This window comes from Apus apus, chromosome 15 (assembly GCF_020740795.1).
Source record: "Apus apus isolate bApuApu2 chromosome 15, bApuApu2.pri.cur, whole genome shotgun sequence".
In the NCBI taxonomy this organism is placed as follows: Eukaryota; Metazoa; Chordata; class Aves; order Apodiformes; family Apodidae; genus Apus; species Apus apus.
The window spans coordinates 3,642,790-3,665,339 of NC_067296.1; the positions used below are offsets into that span (position 1 = coordinate 3,642,790).

General features: G+C 41.7%; 1 protein-coding gene across 4 annotated transcripts in view; it reads left to right on the forward strand.

Annotated features, from left to right (window-relative positions):
- PTPRT (protein tyrosine phosphatase receptor type T) overlaps positions 1–22,550 on the forward strand; it is a 435,474-nt gene that overhangs the window by 384,718 nt on the left and 28,206 nt on the right. For 3 of the 4 annotated variants that reach the window (XM_051633170.1, XM_051633172.1, XM_051633171.1), the window contains 4 exons: positions 5,259–5,336; positions 5,548–5,583; positions 14,348–14,535; positions 20,553–20,640. In XM_051633170.1, coding sequence (XP_051489130.1) covers positions 5,259–5,336; positions 5,548–5,583; positions 14,348–14,535; positions 20,553–20,640 — 390 coding nt within the window. The remainder of the gene's footprint in view (positions 1–5,258; positions 5,337–5,547; positions 5,584–14,347; positions 14,536–20,552; positions 20,641–22,550) is intronic. The other variant, XM_051633173.1, reaches the window with a different exon arrangement.

The following is a 22,550-nucleotide window of genomic DNA, read 5'->3' on the forward strand; positions in this document are numbered from 1 at the left end:
TTGTAAACTACTCAGACCTTTGTAGCTGGAGGAGTTTTGAGGGTAAATCAGCACAAAAGTCATACTTTAGCCTTGCTAGATCCAGATTGAGTGCATGGGGGACTGCATGGTGGATTTGTAAACTTTTTTGTATTAAATAAATTATAACTTAGACACTATGGGAGTGTCACTCCTTCTTTTGACACAGCCTGCTAGCTTGAACAGGGAACAGCTCTCAAACACAAGCATGTACTAAAACTCTTCTGTCTCTCTTAACCTTCTTTAGTGAAGTGGTTTTTCCCCTAATTGTGAACACGGAAGTGCTTATGGTCCAAAATGTATTTTATCTTTTAAATGTTTCTTTTTAATCTCAGCTCCAGTGGGACAGGCTGAGTGAAATCTTCTTTTACCTCGATCCATAGGTCCTGTCAAATTCCACCTGCATGTGTTGCTGCTGCCACTCAGTGTAACATACCTGTGAGAGGATAAATAGGTGTTTGGGACTGTCAGGGCTAGCAGTGAACACTTCTCTCTGATATTAGATTGACTTGAGCAGATATCTAATTTTCTGAGTGCTGACTAACTGTGTCTCCTGAAGAGACAGCAGGAGTTGTCAGTGGTTCACATCTTTGAAAGACAGGAGAGCAGAGGACAGCATTGTAACAGACATCCTAGAAACAGCAAAGGTAGCCTCTCTACCATGTGTGGGGAAAATGAAGTTTGTTTTTTTAAAAAATTTCTTCAGCATCTGGATTTTTTAAAGTTTGGGAATTTTTTCCCCAACCACAAAAGAAGAGACAAGCTTGAAATGTGACCTCATTTTTTTTTATTATTTTTTTCCCCCCCTTGGTATTTTGAGAGACTAATTAAAACAGCTGAGTCATTTCTTTGAAATAGCAACTATAGAAAATATGTTGTATCTAATTTAGTAAAAAAGCATCCCTCCAGGTTTGTTTTTTTTTTAAAAAAATATTCTTTTGCTTGTCTGACATCACTGCAGATCTTGTCTCTCCCTCCCTCTATGACACAGCCCGAGTCAAGTCATGGGCCAATTCATTTCTTTTTTTCCACTTTTTGTCCTTGAGAAAAAAAAAAAAATAATCCAGTAAGCCTTCATGATTTCTCCACATTTTTTTACTGCCAAGTCCTCTTCTGGACAGTAGTGTGCACACAGTGATACAGGAATGCTATGGCTAAAAGACTTGCATTTAAAAAAATCACTTTAATAGATAATACTTGAGGGTTTCTGTACAGGCCTACTCTACCTTTGGAATAACATAAGAGGATTACTTCTTACCCTTCCTGCTAGCTAAAAGAGTTTTACAGGAGTTGTCCATCCTAGCTTTAGAAGTCAGCTCTGTGTCTTAAGCAGCAGTCAAATTCCTTCTTAAATTGTCCTTTTAGCTCCCAACAGAAAACAACGTTTGAAGCTCTCTCATGACAGGTAGTCATCTCCTCCATCTTGGCAGTCATTTGTGGGAGCCCCAGCTGGCTGCAGCAGTGACATAGAAGCACCCCTCTCCTATTTGGAGAAAGTCTACCAAGAGTAAACAGGTGTTTTCAATCCCCAAATCACCTTGCTAGCTCAAGAGAGCAGGAAATAGAGCGAGACAACTTGTTAGGTAGGAAACCTCACAATTTTTGAATGACTTGGAAATAGGTTTAACTCCAGTTGACAATGTCCTTGCAGGGCATGTGTCCTTCTCTCCAGTTTTTCTTTCCTCTCCCAATCATTTTAATGACTTTTCAGACAGAAGAAGTTCACTGAGTCCCTACAGAAGCTTTTTTAATTCTCATAGTCTCCAGCTTGGCCACTGCTCTGTTCCTGCTGCAGAAGGGCTTTAGCTGTCCTTGGGTGACCCCTCCCTGCCCTGCTGCTGCAGCCCCCTCTTTGCTGCCTGCCAGCAATGTCACCTCACCGGGAGCTCCCACCTGACAGGTCCAGCAGCTGCAAAGGGTGCTGCCTGGTGCTGTGCGTGAGGAAGGACATAAAAAATGAGCAGCTGCCTTTCTGCTTATCAGCTCTTCCTTTGCTGGGGGAAAAGAGACCTGGCTGCTTTGACAGGCAGCTCTGAAAAAAGTGTGCAGGGTGATTCTCTCAGTACTAAGAGATACTGTCCTCCTGTCTCTGCTGCTGGTAGAAATGCAGATTTCTTCCCCTATTCTGTTTCACTGCTTTAGGGGAAAATGCTTGTATGTTCAATAGAAACTCATCCATGAATTCACACTGTTTGGGTGCAATGGAGGCCTTTGTTGAGGCCAGTGCAGTGCTCAGGAGCACACAGTCCTGGTGGACAGTTTTGAATGGTATCATTTGGCAGAAGTGTACATTATCAAATGCAATTATATTCTGCATGATCTGTAGCCTCTGTGCTGGAACAGGGAGACCTCAGGTCTTGCTAAAAAGTGGAAGAGACATGAGTTTTTATCTTTCCTGGCCCAAATCAACGTTCCTCATCCCTCTTTCCATTCTAGATTGTTAGCTGTTATGCAGGCAGAATTCTTACCAGCACATAGTGGAGTTTAAAGAGATTTTATGGACTCAGCCTTTGACACCACATAGAATCAGAATAGGTGTTTGCTGAAAGATACAGTCCATGGCTATTCCAGCTTGTCTGGTTTTACTAGGGATTAAGTGGAGGTGAAGCAGGCTCATCACAGTTATTCATTTTCTCAAATACCTTGCTTTTTAAAAACTAAAAATACATCCTAAATCTATTAAAGGCAGAAGATGGTGCTTGCAATGTTTGAGCCTGATCTCCAGTTTGCAGGAATATTTGGAAAGCAGCAGCATTTTTCTCTGAGTCACAGGTAGGTGTGGGGTTACTATGAAAGGAGAGGATGAATGCAGACAAGGTGGATCTAGAATTATCCACCAGTATCTGTGCAGTGACCAGAATGGTGTGCTGGGGGTTGCTGTGGTGCATAAATCGGGTGCAATTTGGCAGCCCACTGGTGTGGTGGGAGAAGCAGCAGTGTAGCATCTCAGCAATGCTGGGCTAATGATACATCCTGCACAAAGGAGCTGTTCTTCTGGCTTTGCAGTGTTCAAATTCTTGTCCAGGAGGATGTCCTGTCACCAGCATAGCCATCCTGATATTCCTGGGGAGCTTCTGGCAGGAGCTCTTTAATTCTGAGGATTTAATATCTTAAAAGCAGCCAGTTTTGCTAGAGACTTGATTTATTAGGTTGAGCTTAACTTCTGTGATATCTCAGTTTGGGAGGAGGTGGCTTCCCAGACAACCATCAGGAGTGGCACTGATACAGATTTGGTAGGTAGCTATCGTGTTCCAGGCAGAAGCACAGTTTGGAGTCAGCATTTTGGAAACTGTAGGGAGCTGCACACTGGTTTGGTATTTTTGTGGGGCTTGCTAGTTTAGAAAATCTTAGAAAAAGTAAGGGAAAAGAATGTTCAGAATAGGGATGAGCCTCTACCATTCTGCATGCCTGGAGGCATCTGTGTGGCCTCACGTGCCACTCCAGGGAGTACAAGGAGAGTTTTTAATGAAGTCTTAAATCTCTACCCTGATGTGAAATCCTTTCTGGAGATCTTTCCTGTGATTGCACACACTAGTGCTTGTAAGAACCTCTGGTTAGGAAGCAGCACTGTGCACACACCTCTTGTTATACAAGCCACTACCTGACTGATCTGGGGAAGGAGCTTTCCAAAGTTTGGGCAAACTTGGGTTTTCGTGTTTGGTTTTGGTTTTTTTCCCCATTCCTTCTGAATCTGGAAATCACCTCCCTGTCTCACAAACATGGTTCATTTTGTAGTGTTCAGGAGGTGACATTTTCACTCAGACTAACTGAACTGAGGTGTATCTTTCACTTGCCTGAGTAATTGATTGTCAGCAATTCCTGGGAAGGCAGTGTGGCCCAATGGGATCTCTTATACTCCCACATTTCAGAAAATCTGCTCCAAGCCCTGGCTGTTGACTTGCTCAGTGAGCCTGGGCAAACAGAATCCTGTTTTTAAACCTGACTTTATACGTCTGCAAATGTGGCCATGTTCCAAGAGCAGTAAGGTCTGATTCAGGCTGACAAACACAAGGGACAAAGAGGCCCCAAAGGAGAGATGGTTTATGGGCTGAAAGCAGCTGGGGCAGAACTCCAGCAGACCAAGCAATGAGAATTTTTATTCTTTTAATGTGGTTTCAAGTCATGTAAATCTGAAAATATGGTGGAAGAATGCAGAGAAGAATGAGAACAAGTTCATTTACTAGATTATTATAAACTTCTTAGGAGGCAATTCTGCTGACTTGATGAAACTCCCTAGACTAGTGACTTCTTTGGTTCACCCCATAGACTGGAAATTTGCTCTGGAGATAATAAAATTGCTTCTGAAATTACTGTGATGTATACTGAGTTATATCTACTTCTTTTGGATTATGCAATAGTTTTTTTTCCTGTGTTATCTATTGTCATCTTTTTGATGTACTGAGATTTGTATTAGCTCGTTTCCCAACATTTTGAGGAGGAGATAAATAAATGCCTGTAACTCTAAGAGTGAATGCAGAGTGATAACAAAAGAATATGCTTTCAGAAATGATGGATTACCATTAAAATGTACATGTATGCTATTGTAGATATAAACCAGCCTCATAAATATACTATCAAGAGAAGGATCTACTGTGAAGGTATTGAGCCCTGCCTCCTTTCCATAATATTTTATTAATATGGAAATAATTTGTGGATTCTTGTCCAGCAAAAGTTAATGCTTTAGTGGGAGAAAGAAGGGGTGTTTTCTCCAACTCCCAAAGGAAAGGATTATAGAATTTGCTATGAAAAGTCCTGGGCTGAAGAGCAAGTCCCTTGTTATCTTGTGTTGTTTTAACAAAAAAGTTGCTACCCTACCCGTGTATTTCTAGTGTACCATTGTGTTTGAGCAGGCTTATTTTACTCATAATTCTGCATTTGATTCTTTAGAGTTTGTGTTTTGGGATCGTTTTTAAAGATCTTTCTCCTAGAGACAAAAACATACGTTTATTTGGTTTAAAAAAGGGATCTAGTACATAGTCCTATATGTGTATCCTGTGTAGGAACACACTGATTTACAGTAACTGTAATACTAGATTTGGGGTCTGGAGTGCTCATATTAAAGAAAATCCATCATTATGACAATGCAATAAATGTAATATGCATGTTGAGATGAAAAATGTAACTCATTTTGATAAGCCTTATATATCCCATATTACTGTGTTCTTTGAGGAACATTCTCCCTGTTCTTTCTCTCTCTTAATATATGTCTAAAGTCTTTTCCTTATGTCTTTCCTACCTAGCATCACCCTCTCCTTGTTCATTTTCTGTCCAAAGCAAAACCCTTCAGAGCAAATCTTTGTTGAATTCCTACTACTCAGGTACTAGTGCCAGACTTTTCTTTCATTTCTAAATTTTCTTTGCTTTTTGTACATTTTTCTATATGACCTATAGACTGGACCTTCTGAGTGTGAGATACAGCTAACCTTGTTTTCATTTTTTTGTGTGTGTGTGACCTTTTTTTTTCCTGTTGATCTCCTGTTGATTCCCATTGACCCGTGTCGTGTGGGTGAACGGAATTCCGTCTCCAAGTATCATCAGACACTGTTCCATCGACCACGCTGTTAGGTAAGGAGACAGGTATGATGTACTGCACTTCATTGGAGAGCAAAGCACTCCTTGCATCCTGAAATTAACTCAGAGAGCACTGTGAAGTGCCTGGGCTCCAAAATAATAATTAATCCTGTGGTCATTTGTTGTGTTAATTGGAAAACCTTTTGTTTTACTCATGCTTTATTATTGTTATTAATAATTATTTTCCATTTTTTAATGGAAAGAACAGTTAAATAATGAAGATTTAGGAGTTCTCTCAAGTATTTATTGTTTCTTTTTGTGATTGGGATTTGACATTCTGGGCCAAATTGCCATGTTGCTGCCTTGCCTTTGACTTCATTTTGACTCACGTAGGGGGTTGTGCCTTTGCAGCTGGCAGAGAATCATGAAATGGGTTGGGTTGGAAGGGGCCTTCAAGGGTCATCCAGTCCAAACCTCTGCACTGAGCAAAGACATCTTCAAGTAGATCAGGTTACTCAGAGCCCTGTTCTATCTGACCATGAATGTTTCCAGGAATGGGGCATCTACCACCTCTCTGGGCAGCCTGGGACAGTGTTTCACCACCCTCATCATAAACAATTTCTTCCTTTTATTGAGTTTGAACTTCCCCTCTTTCAGTTTAAAACCATCACCCTTTGTCCTGTGAGGGAGGCTCAGGTAGGTGTGCCTCATAGCTGGTGAATTTAAGTAAGGATTTGCATGTCCAAAGCAGGTGGGAGTTTCTAGTTTTGGACTCAGTTGCAACTATGCAGGTTATTTGCAGAAATCAGAGGCTGTGTTTGGCCAAGTGACCCCACCTCATCCTCTGTATGCTGGGAGTTAAATGCTAAATATTCAAGCAGTTTGGTGTGGGTTTGAGAGGACAACAAAAAGGCAGGTTCTGAGAGGCAGAGGCTCTGGCATGTGGTACCTTTAGAGGCAGGTGTTAGTGTTCAGCATCTCTGAAAATTAGCTTTTCTTGTTCAGATAATAAATTAAGCATTCTGTGTGCAGCTCTAAGGGTTTGGATTTTTAAAAAGAATATGATTTTACAGTAAGTTAACAGAGACAGCAAAATTGACAGAAACTTAGCTGATAAAAGAAGTTATCCAGAAAGTTACAGCAGGTGTACCCTTGAAAGTGAGTAATACCAGCCTCCAACGTCAGGCTCTCCCTGGAGGATGCTGCCCGCTTGTGGAATCTGAAGAAGGCAGTTCCTCCGCTATGAATCAGAAAGATGACGTGTGGTTGATCAGAATCTAACAAGTGGTATTTATCAGACCTGTCATTTTGGATTATCTACAGTAAACGTTCACTTCCAGACACAGTAATCTACCGTGTCTGCTTTGAACATTACTCTGAGCAGGCTGAAGCCCCCAGTTAGACCAGGAAGAAATTACAACCGATCGCTTAAGTGCTTTGGCTTTACAGACTAACAGCTGTGACATAGAGGCTTGGAGGGACTGCCACAGTGCACACATTTATCCTGCCACCTATCAAAATGCTGATGGCAACAAACGAGCCCTCTTCTAACCAGGAAGGGAGGGAAAGGAAGGTCTTTTTCCAGTAGGTTTGTTCTCGTTTCTCGGAGACTCAGTGTCATCAATAGAAAAGTCTAAAGGCAGATTCATCTTTTGGCTCCACTTTAGAAACAGGGCCCAGACCTGCAGTTTGCCAGAAGATGTCAAACTGCTCTCAGTCTGGTACTCAGCATCTATGAAAACTGGACCCTTATTTCACAGAGTTCCAGAACGGTCAGAGTGGGAAGTGACCTCTGGAGATTAGCTAGTCCAACACCCTGCTAGAGCAGGATATCTGAAGGACCTATTTTCCCCTCTGTCCCACTGGTGAGAATTACAATGTGAACTGCATACTTTGTAAGCTGAAGCTCAAAGAACAATAAACAGGTTTAATCTGTACTTCTCATGGGAAAAAGAAAAAACACACAAGCCCTCAAAACTTTCCAAAATCCCAAATTTTTGAGAGAAAAAAAAAAAAAGGGAATAGGAGTTAAACTGGTCTTGTGTTTATGTATTCAAAACTCTTTCAAACTATTTGAATAATGATCAATATCCCTATGTTACCCATTGGAAGTTAAGTACAGAGCACTTTAATGACATGATTTACACAGACTGGTCACTGTTTCAGTTCAATCTGAATTTAACAGCAACATGTTCTGTGACACAGCTCTTAGCATTGAAGAAATTTCTACCTTGTCACTTGGAGACAAACCTTACTGTTCTGGCTTCTTGGACAGATTCACCAGACATTGGATGTTGCTGATGGAGAAAAAAAAAAAAAAAAAAAAAAAAAAGTTTATGATGTTTATTCATTCCTGGGAAAGAAAAAAGGATCTTAGAAAGAGTATCACCCACCCCACTACCAGTTTTGTTCTTTGGGCACTACCTGCAGTTCATTGCTATTTGTTGCCATCAGTTATGCCTTCTGCTAATAAATAGTCTGTATCTGCAATAATGGATGTCTCCCTAAGCTTGGCTGTAACATGATTTGTTGACAGGAAGATACAAGGGATTTTGATTTTGCCTTCACCCTGTCCCATGTTTGATTAATGTTGTTTTGTGTAATGTATGTTTTTAGCTCTGTAATTTTCCCTCCCAGTTGTAGGCAACTCTGGATTTAAATGTTTAGCACAAGCATCTTCACTAGGGAAGTGAATATTTAATACTAACAAATGAAGGAGGCAGATTTCCCTATTTCAGTACTTCAGTAGGACCCACGTTGTACCAGTCCTGTGAAGCCTGAACACGAGGTAGTACAACCTTAAAGGTTGTTTTTGGAGAAAAAGTGCATGGCCAAGTAGCTCTCAAAACTGTTCAGCAGGTGTTGTCAGGGGATCCAGCATGTCATTCTCCTGTATCCATTAACATCTCCCAGTGGTATGTAAGGACATTCACCCTGGTTCTCATTTCAATCCCTCAAGAGGATGCTAAGAGCAACTGCTGCCCTTCAGAGAGGATGAGGGTAAGGACAGGGACTGTGGTGCCTTGTAGTTCCTTGCAGAGGGCAGGAAAGCTCAATGTCGTGAAGTCTCACACAAACACTGACTTGTGCTTAGACATAGCAATTTGCCCTGAATTTCAATCTGCTGTAGCTTGGATGGCCTTTTCCCTGTGCCTAATCAATCTGCTGTGGGTATATCCACAGCCTAATGTCTGAAGAACTGAAAAGATAGTAAGAAGCTGATACGGCTGCGTTAGCAAGTGTCACCATTACCAGCTTTTTGAATTGCAGGATGAGTTATTTTTATGCAACAGAAGCTGGAAAACCAATGACTTGATCTTTTCAGTTGTATCTTAGCCTCCCAGGCCAGGTCAGCTTGTAAGGAGGAGCAGGAAAGGCTTTCATATCAGCTACTGTGCTAACGCTGCCCTGCAGCACAGGCAGCTGTGGAGGTGTGTGTTCTTGGAGGCTGCTGCTAGAGCTGAACTGCTCTTACATCTCCTCCTGCCTGCAGATGATCAGGTAGCTTGGGAAATTCTCTCTTCTAGTCTTTAGCAGCTTCTGGTTTTGTGTGCTGTTTTGAGGTTACCAGTAGTTTTTCAGCTGTTACTAATGTGTTGCTCTGTGAGGCTGGTAGATCTGACAGCCTCTTTTCACCAAGAAGGCAGACATATCTGACTTGTCGAGGTCCCTGCATTTGAAGAGCTGCACTGTTGCACTTGCCCAGTATTCCCAAGTCTTAGGTCACCTCACCAAAGTGACTTCCTTACTTCTTCAAGGGGATTTTCTTCTAAGTTCACTGATGAAAACAACGTATGCAATAGGTTTTATCAGATTAGAGTACACTTGTGAAAGGTGTTTACCAAGCTATCCATAAAAACTCTGTAGAATCTAGAGAAAACTACTTTCTCCATGATATTTTTTTAAATTATTAGTATTATACACACGTGACTTTTTCATAGCCTTTGAAATGAAAGATGCATCCTCCCATCTCTGTCAAACCTGGGGTCAGAAGGCTTTTTGTTAAGGAACATGCTCTTATAGCTCAGTTGATATAATTAGATAAATTATGTGTTGACTTTGGTTTGCCATACCATTGTTTGTATTGGATATGGCACATTATAGCTGGATATTTATCATTTCATAAAGCCTTGATGCACACAAAAAAAGCAAATTAATTTCACCAGCTTGCACCATGTCCCTAGTGTAAGGGGAAGAGATATTAACCATGCTGTTGTCATCCTTGGAAGGTGTCAAATCATTGACAACCCTTGCTCTGGTGTAGAGAGACTGGATATGTATGTAATTAAAACCATCACAAACACCACTCAAGATATAATTAATTTTGTGCAAAGGACGTCTTATCATGTTATACACTTGCCAAAACTAAAAGAATAAAAATATAAATGAAGATGATAGGTCTGACATTGCAGACACAGAAGGAATTCGTGGGTATTAAAGCAAAGGTTTTGAGAGAAACTTCTCTCCCTATACAAGATGACCCACAAGTGCAGAGTTGCTGTTGGTTGGTTGAGGCATAGGTGAGTTTTCTGATCAGAAGGCAACATCATAATCGGTGTCCAGATTTCTGCCTCTCAGATTTAAGAAAACTATGTTTATGAAACAAGATGACATATATAAAAGGCTCTAAAGTTCTAACCCCCAAAGGTGCTCTGGATGAGCAGTTCCCCTCCTCAGACTTTGCACAGGGGATCTGATCACACAGAGCCACTTCCAGGCTGGGAATCTAATTCCTCAACTGCTCCTCATCCGTGACATCTGCGGAGAAGTTTATCAGTTGGTCTGTGGAGGGAGATGTATTTGTTTTGTTTGCCTGGATTGTAACTAAAGTACATAATACAAGGTGTTGTAACAGCAAGCAAGCAATAATACGTCACCCTGAGGGTTACCCATCAGATGGGGAAAGATGCTGCCTCACTGGCCTCTGCTTCAGCTTCTCTCTGCATGGTGGCTTCTTTTATGTTTCTGATGGTAGAGTCAGGCCTCAGAGTTTGCTTCAGCAAGGTTATGATTGTTTCTCCAGCAGAGTCCCAAGAAGCACCATTTCATAAGTAGGGAGAGTTTGTGACTATTAAAAGTGGAGTCAACAGTGTTAAATTTTATTATCTGCAGTTGCATCCTAAACAGATAAGATGAGATGCCTTAAGAGCTTCCCAATCAAGCTAATTACATGAGAGCCAGCGAATAATTGATTTAATGTCTTATACAAAATTTCAAGGTATTCTCTGAACTCTTAGGCTGACAATGAAAGTGACAGCTTCCAGATATCTGCGTTGGCAACAAACATCTTAGCACAGGCAGCAAAAGTGTTGCACTAAAATGGGTTAACAAACAAGCTGACAACTTGTTTTGCTATTGCAGCTTCTAGTATTAGAAGTGATCTTACAAACAGCATGTTTCCAGCAACATGCAGAATACCTGCTTTATTTACAGCTGCACAAAAACAACTGTGGAAAATTGGAAATGGTTCTACGAAGGAACAGGAGCCCTGAACAGCCTGCCCTAATGAGACTTCAGAAGCTCTCAATTGATTTGCTTTATCAAAGAGAAACTGGAGAAGTGATTTGATCGGTGCCTGCATGGGTCAAGATTTCAAATGCTCAGAGGGCTCTTTAATCTAACAGAAGGTATAATAAGATTTAGTGCCTGCAAATGGAAGCTAAGCAAAATCAAATTGCAATTAAGAAATGTTTAGAGAGCAAGGGTAATTAACCATTGCCACAACTTTTGGGTTCAGGATGTGAGCACCACCTCTTGAAATCTTTTAATTGGGATTCTTTCTTGGAACAGTATTCAATCCTTGGTATGCAATGCAGTATGGTGGTGTGTGTTCCTATCAGCAGAATGAGGACATAGGACTAAAAGTAAGATGTGCATATGAAATGTAACTTAAAAAAACCCCAACACATCCCTGATGCACGATTCTGTAGGTTTAGTAGTTTCTGAGTATTAGAGTGAATGTTTCAAGCACCTTTAATTTTTTTTTTTTTTCCTAGATTTGTTATTCTCACAGAAAACTCATAAAAGGCACACATGCTTTAGAGACTCTGCTGAAATTTTAGGGAAAGTCTTGGCTATTTTGTCCTTTGATCATCTTTGTGGGTCTTCTCTGGACCCTCTCCAACAGTTCCATGTCTCTCCTGCGCTGAGGGCACCAGAACTGCACACAGTATTCCAGGTGGGGTCTCACCAGGGTAGAGTAGAGGGGTAGAATCTCCTCCCTGGCCGTGCTGGCCACACTTCTTTTGCTACAGCCCAGGATGTGGTTGGCCCTCCAATCTAAACCTCCCCTGGCACAACTTGAGGCCATTTCCTCTCATCCTCCCGCTTGTTAATTGGGAGAAGAGACCAACATTTGCCTCACTCCAGCCTCCTTCCAGGTGGCTATAGAGAGTGAGAAGGTCTCATCAGCCTCCTCTTCTCCAGACTAAACGATCCCAATTCATATAACTGCTCCTCCAGTCCTTCTTTGCTGCTGAGCAGTTTCTTCTTGTTCTAGACTCATCATACACATGCCTACTTTGAGGGAGGTTATTCTGGAAAGGAGGGGGGACCTCTTTTCTGGCTTTCACCTCTCCCAGCACTACTTCTCTCTGAGGACCAAGTATACCAGAATTAGAAGATCTGATGAAGAGAGAAATTAGTAATTGCCTGCAAAGGAGCTGAGTGAGCTGAGCTGCATTTTACAAGTAGCCTGTGCTCTGCATGTGCCCTTCCTCTATTAGCACTAGAACTGCACATTGGTTTTAAGACTCCTTCTTGAATAGGGCCATTGTAATGTTTTTTAATTGGGGCTGATAAAAATGTGGCATTACTTGTAGGAACCTCAGAGAAGCCAGTTGTGAAATTGGGTTTGTATTAAACCTAATGATGGAAAATTAAGCATAGTGCGTCTGTCGGAAATGGTCCGTGATAAAAATCTTCTCCTCTCCATTGCAGGGTGTTAATAGGGAATGGGGAGGAAAGATGCACTGGGAAAGTGAATCCAACTAGGGGAATTAATAAGCCTTGAAATTCCCTCTGTTCAGAGTTCTCACACTGTCATTAGCTGGAGCATTAGGGATGATTATACAAATGCTTTGGATGTTACTCTTCCTTAAATCCCAAATGTAGTCACATTTCGTATCTGAAGGTCGCTTCACTAGAGCCATAGCTCTCAGTGTCCTGGGAAGGTAATTGTGCTTATGAGAACCTGGGATTCAGCAATGTTTAAATTCAGTAGCTTAATCTCCAGAGCAGATGATCGCTTTGTTGTAATTTATTTCAGGACCAGCAAGATCTGCTCAGCAGCTCTGATAACTTGCCCACCAGATCTCTTGATCTCACCCTGCAGATCACCTCATCCTGCTGCAATGTCCACTGCTTGCATTCCCCTCTCCTTTCTCCTTCCCATAGTCCTGCCACTTCAAAACAGAGCATGTGCCTGTCTTGATATCTCCCCCCTAATATAACAGTAAACCTAAAGCATTATTTGTCATGTGCTTGGTTTGCCAGCAGCTGGGAAGTCTGATGCCCTCATCTGTCTGCTCCTTCCCAACTCTGCAGTGAGGGACAACGGCAGAGACCTGAACTGCTTCTCATCTAAACTCTGTGGTGATTTCTCAAGGATAGCAATGTTTACAATAGCACTCTGGCTGTATTTCTGCCTCACAAAAATCACCCTGAAATTGCAATTTGATTTATGTATTCTTTAGCCCTTCAAAACCAGGACTGCAGTATTGCTGACAAGGGATAGTGTTTAGGCTCTTTGTCAGGGAGCTTTCTGTAAGAAACAAACCTTGTGTATTCAGTCTTAAGTAGTTTTTTTTATGAACAATTTGGGGGAAATATGTTTTCTGTTTGCTAATAGCTTGGTTTTGGGTAAGACCAGAACAAACTGATGTAGATTGTTCAGGGCTGTGTGTGCAGACAACCCAAGGGTCTCAGATGCCTGTAACCACAGGAAAAAAACCAATGCTTTATTTGGCCAGCTATTTAAATTTAGTCAACTCTGGTAGAGAAGAAACTAAATTTTTCATCTAATGTAAGTTTCTGTTGTTAAAAATAACTGTTGTGACAGTCAGTTCCTTGGTTATTTAAGATCCTTTCTATTAGTTCACTGGGAATATTTTGTTGTGTATATCTGTTGTTCTGGGGATACAAGAGGTTACAATTCCATCTGCGCAGTGATAGAGATTTTTTTTTAAACCTATTTGCTTTGAAAAGAAACATTTTCTGGAAAGTTTATGTATCTGAAATTGAAGGTTTTGCATGCAAGATAACTATACTTCAATGCTGTTTTATTCTCTATTATAATATTCCACCTTTGCAATTGGTGTGTAAATTTTAGGCCTGAACTAGCAGAGCCGTTTAATTTGCCTCTAATGTGCTATTTGTTTGCTATTAACTTGTGCCCCTTTCAGTTATCTCACATTGTACACCCCAAAATCCCTCTTGAATATCTTCCTCATCTGTGTGTATCTTTCAGTTGTGTTCTTTGCAGACTTGTGAAGAAAGGTATGTAATGTGATTGGAGTCCTTATGCAGAGCTCACCCATACAAAATGTGCTGCTTTGCTCTGTGTGCTGTATCCTCATTAGCCTGATTGGCTCTTTCCTCTGTTTCCCATCTCTTTGGGTTTGTCTCCCTGACACAAAAAAAGATTATTCAAATGTGATTTAGACTTCCAGGCAGCTGCAGGCAGGTGTGCTTTTCCTACCGATGTGTTGACTTGCTTGTTCTTGCACCAACCTATGGGGTGGTGGAGAAAGAGAGCAAGAATGAGAGTGGAAATACCAGATAGGTGAAAGCTTGTTTTGCCTCCCTGTCTTTAAAACAGACAGTAGCCATGGAGAGATGACCCAGCCAACCCTGACTATCCAGACCCACCCGTACCGGAGCTGCGAGCCGGTGGAAATGTCCTACCCCCGGGGGCAGTTCCAGCCAGCCATCCGAGTGGCCGACCTGCTGCAGCACATCACCCAGATGAAGCGAGGACAGGGCTATGGATTTAAAGAGGAGTATGAGGTGAGAGGAACCTTCACTCACGTGAACAAGTGGAGAAGTTGCACTCATAAAGGATAGATACTTGGGTAATGGTTTTGAAGAGCTTCTTTTCCTTAATTCAGTTACCCCCTTTATGTTTTCCTTTCTTCATCTTTGCTTATGAGGGTCAGATTTTACAGCACTAGCAGTCTTTGGTGGCCCTCTAGTCCAAAGAAAGGTTGTTTACTACAGCAGTCAGAAAATGACATGATGCTCATCAACATTAGCATGTTCCCTCTCTCCCATAAAGAGCAGCCAATAAATATTTAACATGTGCTGAACTCAATGAAGTTCTTGGAGTCCCACAGTCCCTGACTTACTGGTGTGCTTTAGCTGACAACAGGGCAAGCCAGGCTTTAAGAAAAGGGTTTTGCTTGAGCTTTTTGGGACCTCCAAACCTGTACCAACTGATAAATTAAATCACAACCTAATGACTTGAATGCAGAATTGTGGAGGCAAAGGCAGGAACCCTGTGTAACTGAAATGAAGGTGGAGTTTTCCAGTATGCTCAAACCTCTTTCTCAGACTATCTTCAGCTGATCTACCCTTCCAACTCCACGTGAAGGCAAGCAAAGAGCAAGCTGCAAAAATGAAGGCAGATCTCCCCACCCTTGCTCTTCTCCCTGAGCTGGAATGACCAGGAATGTAATCCAAATGGCATGAAGAAACCTGACACTGGGGAGGAGTCGGATGAGGAATAAACTTTTAGAGGAGAGAGAACAGAAGAGGGAAATAGCATCAAACATATGTGAGACTCTTGCAAACGATAATTATAATGAATGTAGTAAGCTTGTGGGAAGGCAATAAGTAATTAACATGCATAGTGGCATTAAAACTACTTAAAAATAACATAACAGCTGTGAAAAATAAGTTACTTAATGAAAACAGCTCACTTTTCCACCCTGCAAATAGGAGTCCATGGGGTTTGTATCATTGATGCTGGGTTTTGCTGTAATTGAGAGGCAATCTTCTCCTGGCTGTCACTAGGGAGCATTTTTGTAATCAGATGGCATCAAAGACTGTCATAACAGGTATTTCTGGTAACTGTATGTTAACCAGGTCTAGTCACTCATGCCCCACAATCAAGCATGCTAATTAAGCTATCAATATAAAGATCTCGGTTTAATATTGGAAAAGGGTAATAATTCTCTTAGGAGATTTACTGAGCCCCCTGCCTTGGCCTCCGTTTCCACGAATAGTACCCAAAAATGCATTCAGCTCAATTGCACATGCCCTAAGATCTAGTTCTTGATGTTCAAGAAGCAAACAGGTGCTGGCATATATGTAATTTTCTGGCACTGGCATCGGTAATTATCAAAATAACACATTAGCATGAAAAATGTCAATGCAACTTTCAGCTCCTCAAGTTCTGCCTTTCCCAGAAAGTGCTATCTACATACATCTATAATGATGATGGCATTCCATAGATTTGCATAATTCCTTTCTTTAGAAGAAGTAGCCTGGAGAATGCCACAAGCTCTGAGATCACATGTGCTGTTCTACCCTTCAATCAGAGGTAACTGCCTGAAGTAGCAGTAGTTTTCAGTGGTGGGATTTGGTTTTTAGAACACGAGACACACAGCTCTTCAGCTCCAAAGAGCTTTCAGGCACCACCAGCAATACCACAAGCTCTGGAGGATGTCATGGAGCGTCACAGCTCCGGGAGGGTGGGAGGTTGAAGTTGGCTGAGAAATGATTCCATGGATTGGAATCTGGTGGAACACAAAGCTGCAAAGCTGGCTTTGCAAAACACAGCTGATAAGATCATTCGAAAGAATTTGATGCCCCTTTTAAAAATGTTTTCCTACACTAATATCAGTGTCACCTCCCAATACGTTTGGGTTTTTTTTCTGCCAAGGAGCTGGTTTTCTATGTACTTTGCAAATTGGTAGCATAAATTATATCCTATTTAGTGACATGTTACCAAATAATGTTATTCTCCTGAAAAATCACTTTGAGCGGAGTGTATCAGTCACACATGGCAACGTCTTATCTCTCTGTACATTCTCCTCTTCACTGAGTAACCTGGAAATTACATTTGTTTTTTGTTTAAAATATACCTTCACCTACAGACCATGGAAGCACAGGCAACACATTTTACCAAGGGCAACTAGAAAAAGACTTTTGGTGTTTCTCTCCAGCACATAACCCCTGCTGAGAGGAAAAGCAGGATGGGATTGTGGCAGTGATATCACTGCTGGTGTGAAGTGGCTGAGAACTGTGTGTGTGTGAAGTGGCTGAGAACTGTGTGTGTGTGAAGGTGACAATCTGTCAGCACTTGCCATGTGTGTGTTATTTTGGGTCTGCCTGCTGCACCTGAGGCTAAAGTGTGACTTGGGCCTTTTTTTTTTTTTTGCCTGCTGCTTGTGTTTAGCAGTAAAATGTATAGTCCACAAGAGAAAAATCTGTCCCTGGCACTGGGTGTGGGTAGCACTGCTTGGGATTAGGCGTAGCTGTAAACATTTAAGTGGGACGCATTTAAATGTCACCTGCTCCTTTTTCAGTACATATCAGCCCTGATTTGTGACGAGCTGTGGGACTAGTCCCACAGACTTACTGCCAGCACCAATTACTGGCTACGGAGATAATAAGCTTAAGTATCCAAACTAATTTTCTGTTGTGATTTAGGATGGCACTGAAGTACATTCTCCTGCTGCATTACTGAGACCGTGTAGTTATTTTGGATTTTGTGGCTCCTTCCTCAGACATCTTAGTTTGGGAGCCTTCAGCTCATAGGAATCACCTTTGAGTTTTAACCCTTTCACTTCTGGCTGACTGCACGCCTTCTGGCTGGTCAAAAGACTGTATCTTATGGTTCAGGCTCTGACCTGACATTGCAAAATGTTTGGCAGCAAGATGTTACTGCAGGTGCTGTCCTTGGAAAACTCTGGCTTAAGGCTTTGCTACAGACCAGGGTGGGGAACTGAACTGGCTGAAATATTTCTTGTCAGATTTTTATTTTTCTTTGTATCCAAAGGAGTTTTTAACCCTGAGACGCAGCAGAGTTGTGGGAACAGTTTTGCCACCAGGGTTGAGAAGGTCATGGCTTCAGGGAGAGGGCCAGGACTCGGTGACAGGTTTTTGAGATGAGCAGCAAGGCTTTCAATTAATGTTGTTGCCTTTGGCAGCAATACTGCAGCATTGGGGTAGATAAATGCAAATAAATGATTCCAAATTTTGTATTGAAATTAAAAACAAGCAGCAAACTAACTAAATGCATCCACTGGAGATTTAAATTGGCTTGCAGTAAGTCTCATTTTAGTGTGAACACTTCAGTTACATTTGGGCTGTGTTGCTTAGAAAGCCTGATTGAGATGAAACAGACCTTGAGAGACCTATCTTTGTAATTTCAGATAAAATTAGATCAATTTAGTGTAAAAAGCATCATTGTAACAGAAGTTCCACTCCTGGGAAGATATTTCAGTATAAATTTTGCAAAACTTCTTTAAAAGGAGAAAAATAAGAAAAGCCTGAAAATCAAGTCCAGAGTTTTGAACACTGAAATTCTGCAGTTGTTAAATCAAAGGAAAAAGGAGGAGAGTTTCCTGTGAAATGAGGATCAAACACTGATGTGTGAGTGATCTATCCAGCTTTACTTTTGCTGATAATGGAGACAAACAGAAATATTGAACCTTTTTGTCATTATAGGGATACTTATTGTACAAACAAACCTGAAGACACAAAACGTGATGTGTGCTCCTCTTTCTCTGGATGCGACCAATTTATAATTGATATTTTGGCTTTTGTGTTTTTCATACAGTTTTGAGTCTTGATGCTGCATTTTTAGAGATCTTTCAGAAAATGTATTTGTGCTGCACCACCCGGGTACATGCAGTTCCTCCAATTTGTTCATCTGGTGTGTGTCAAAGCAGGGGTACAAGGGACACCTCTGGAAAGGCAATTTGTGTCTCTCACCAACCAGAGCAGGGCTTCCTGTCCTCTCTCCAGAGACTGGTAGTTCTGTTAAAAGCAGGGATTTCTTTGGTATTGAATGAGATGGAAAATCCTGGACTCTTAAATATTTGAAGGCTCTATCAGGCAAATACAAACCCATCCATTTCAATGGAGAACTTCATGTTTGTAGCACATGAAAGGCTAGGGCTAGTTGAAAGGGGTTTATTGGCCCTGAATGTCTTTTCTTTGGCCAAAATAGCTTTTCCATGTGGAAATCATGAGAGAGGATTTTTTTTTTTTTCCTTTTCAAATGGCTATGATTAGATGCCTAATGACTATTGCCATTCTCTGGTCAATCTGATATTAGTGGAAAAACAAGGCACTTTTTTCCTCTGTCTTTGAAGATGAAAATGAACCTTCCTCACCTCCTTTCTTTTACTTGGGGATTTTTTTGTTGTCTGTGGGTTTGTTGATTGGTTTCTTTTTTTTCCTCAGGAGATGAGCTGCTAGTTGGAAACAGCTGTCTGTAAAGGAAATATATGTGTGATTAAAGCCCTCACCAATTGCAGAGTTATTACTCTTTCTCCTAGGCTTCTGAATAGGAACTCACCATCCCTGTCTTTTGTCAGCAGTGCTCCTGGCAGTGCTGCAGTGCCTGACATTTACGTCCTGGAACCCCTTTGGGGAAAATTCACAATCAGCTGGTCTGCCAGGGGTTTGCTTATACTGAGTTTAATTGTAATGTCAGTGTTGTAGATCCTAATAATTGTGTCTCTCTGCTATTGCATTCAAGTGCTGCAGTAGAGCTAGATGGCTTGTTAGGAGGAATATAAATTCATTTTCCAGCACAGCAGTGTCAAACTACCCACTGCTAGCTAAGGCAGATATGACTCTACTGTGGTTCTGGTATAAAACCCCCTCAAATTCCCTCGGGACCATAAATAATACAATTTATAATGTTGCTGTTAGTAATGTAGGATCATGATAGAGAGAAGATCTTAGAGGAGGCAGATCTAGAGAAGAACTTCACTGGAACTTCAATGGGAGCTGCTTTTCTTCTCCTCCATGTTTCTGGCACAAGTCAAGGCTTGCAGCTGACACCAGCAATTAGCAGCCAGTGGTGTCCAGATGTGGTGCCAGCAATATCCCAGGAGCTGGTGGTCCCCCAGGAACTGGTGCTGTTGCTGTCCTGACAGAAAGCACTGCTGTGCCAGCTGCTCCAATCCCCCTCTTGACCACACTCCTGACCATCCTGAGGGGTGAAGAGGGATCCACCTGCCTGCAGGCAGTTCAAGCTTCCAAGAAAGGCAAGACCATCCTCCAGCCACATCCTGGGACAACTGCCATTTTCCTGCCTCAAAAATGCTTCCTGAATGTGTCTCAAAGGCAAAGTGGCTTCCTTGAGTCTGCTCAGAATGGTTCCAGGGCCAAGCTATAGGGCAGGATGGTAGCACTCTGTGTTGCCAGTCTCTTTACCCCATCCTTTCCAAACAGAAAGAGTACATTTTAGGAAAATGACTATTTTTTCACAGCTTGTGGGTATGTTTTACCTCCTTTTACCTCTCTTCCTTAGACACAAGCTAAAACTCTGAGCTTTTGTTATTTTTCTCTAAAGAAAACCAGCTAGTGGTTGGTACTGCATCACCCCATTACTAATGTAGAAATAGGTCAAACTTTTGTATCTGTTTTCAACCAAAATAGGAAAGACTGAGCACTGTGTTTCAGCCAGTGGGTTTTTCTTAGAAATGTACGTACATGAAGTCCCCCCAGTCCCTGTTGTATGAGGGAAACATGGTTACCCCGTGACTGTGCAGCCAGAAACAAATTCCCCTGATCCTTTAAGATCTGAAGTAGCAGGAGGAAAATGTTTCTTTGCTGGCAGAAGCCAAGAGATGCAAATGGTCTGCACCAAACTCTGGGTTGTTGTTTTGGTCTGGTTTTTTTTTTTTGCATTAGATGATGTGCCCTTTCCTCAAGAGCAGCTGTTTGCTTGGTTGACTGCTGAATTATGCAGCGCCTTGATTTTTGCCTGGCTCAGTCATCTTAATCCACCTGAAGGCATTGGCCAGATTTGTATAAACACTGTGCTGTTGTTTATTTTGCAGGCACTACCCGAGGGGCAGACAGCATCCTGGGATACAGCCAAGGAAGATGAAAACCGCAATAAGAACAGATATGGAAACATAATCTCCTGTAGGTGTAAATTCACATCACACTGATTTTCCTGTAAGATTTTATAAGCATCCTGTGGAAAAGGGTGTGTTTGAGAATCTGGTTTACAGTGCTGAGCACTCAGTAGTTCAATCTTGTTTGTCACTGGCAGTTTCTATTATTATTATTATTATTATTATTATTATTATTATTATTATTATTATTATTATTATTATTATTATTATTTTATGTTTTTGTATTGTTTTGCATCCAATCATTGCATGACTTCCTGGGCTTTTTTGCACATTTTCTGTCTCGAGTTTGCTAAATGTTTGTAATTTCAGGGCTCAGTCCTTTTGTCAGGTTTTCCCAGTGGGTGATGATGCCAATTTTTGCTAGCTAACCTGGAGCTCTCAGTGCCATGAATGGGAGCACAAAAGGAGCTGCAGATATATCAGATTTTTAGATGTAGATCAGAGGTCAAATTTTCTTCTTCCTCGTGGCCAGGAACCAGTGAAGCAGTCACTGCTCATCCCCAGAGAGTTGGTTTGATGTGTGGGACAAGCTCAGCTTCTTCCTCAGCATCACAATAAGGCAGCTGAAAATGCCCTAAAACTTCTTAGTTTGACTTCTTTCGGTAAAGAATGAAGGTTGTTATTGTGTTTAATATTGATACGTTGCAGAGCTGCAGGGTGGTGAAGGACTCCACTTGGAAGAAGCTGGGGAGAAGGAAGGGAGGATGGCTCAGGAGAGGACCATATCATTTATCAGCCACCTTGTAAAACCAGTGGGAAATGATTGGTGGTGTCACTGGCTAAGCCTGGAACCAGACCCTACTGATAAGTGTCATTGGGCAACTTCCCTGTGATAAAACAGGGACAGGATACAGAATAGTGAACTGGTAGCAAAGTGAGGAATAGAAGAGAGTAGCTCCCTCTGGGCAGATCATGCAAATAAAGTCTGCTCAGTGGGTACAAACTGTGCTAAAGCCTGAGCAGAGGAAGGGAGGTGGAAAACCATTACACCCTTAGCTGCTTTGTTGTGCTAGAATTGCAATGGCTGATAAAACCCAGAGTATGCTCTGATTGCTCTTACCACTTTATTTGGTAAAAGGCTGCAGATGGCAATTAGCATTATTTATTTAACCACAGTTGTCATTTCATCACTCCTGGAGCAAGTAATCACATATTTTTGGGGGAGTGAATTGAAAAGTCGGATTTTGCTCTAACTTTTGTAACTGCTTCAGAGACCTTTGTTAAAATGTGGGTTTGCAAGCTCTTGCAGTATGGAACATAGCTCAGTGAATCACAGCAGATTAGATCTTGTCTTTATGGCCTTCTGGGTAGCAGTACACTTATAAGACTGCTTTACTCAGCTCACTGCTTTCCCAGGGCTGCATTAACATTGTGCCTCTCTGTGAAAACCTGGATCTTACTGCCAGCCCCAACATCTGTTGTTCTTACATTTGCAAATCAAAACTGCAGATGAGGCTAATCTCTTTGTGGAGAAGGAGATGGAAGTGAGCTCTAAGCTTTCCCCTGCTTTAAACCCCGGCTTTTCAGGCTTCCCTTTAACCTTCAGCAGTGGTAATTTTTTTTTGGCAAAAAAGAGAAAACTGAGGAATGGGCTGGGGGTCTGTACAACCACGGAAATCCACTGTTGGTGGTGGGAAGATGCACTGCAGTTGCACAGATTTGCCCTGCTGGTGGGAGCTGCCTTCCTTCAACTTCTTCTTATGTTGGCAGTCCATGAGTTTTGCCCCTGTGCTTTGAGTATAAAAGCTGTAAACTCAGAGAGCTGTGGAGATGAAAGATTATTCTTCTGGGGGCAAGGGTAGGTAGTAGATCCATTTCTGTGTTGAAGCAAAATGATTTCAAATCACTTTAGGTCCTAGATATTGAGGCCATCAAAGTGCATCAGCAAGTGGTTGTTTGGGGAGAGATGTTGAGTGT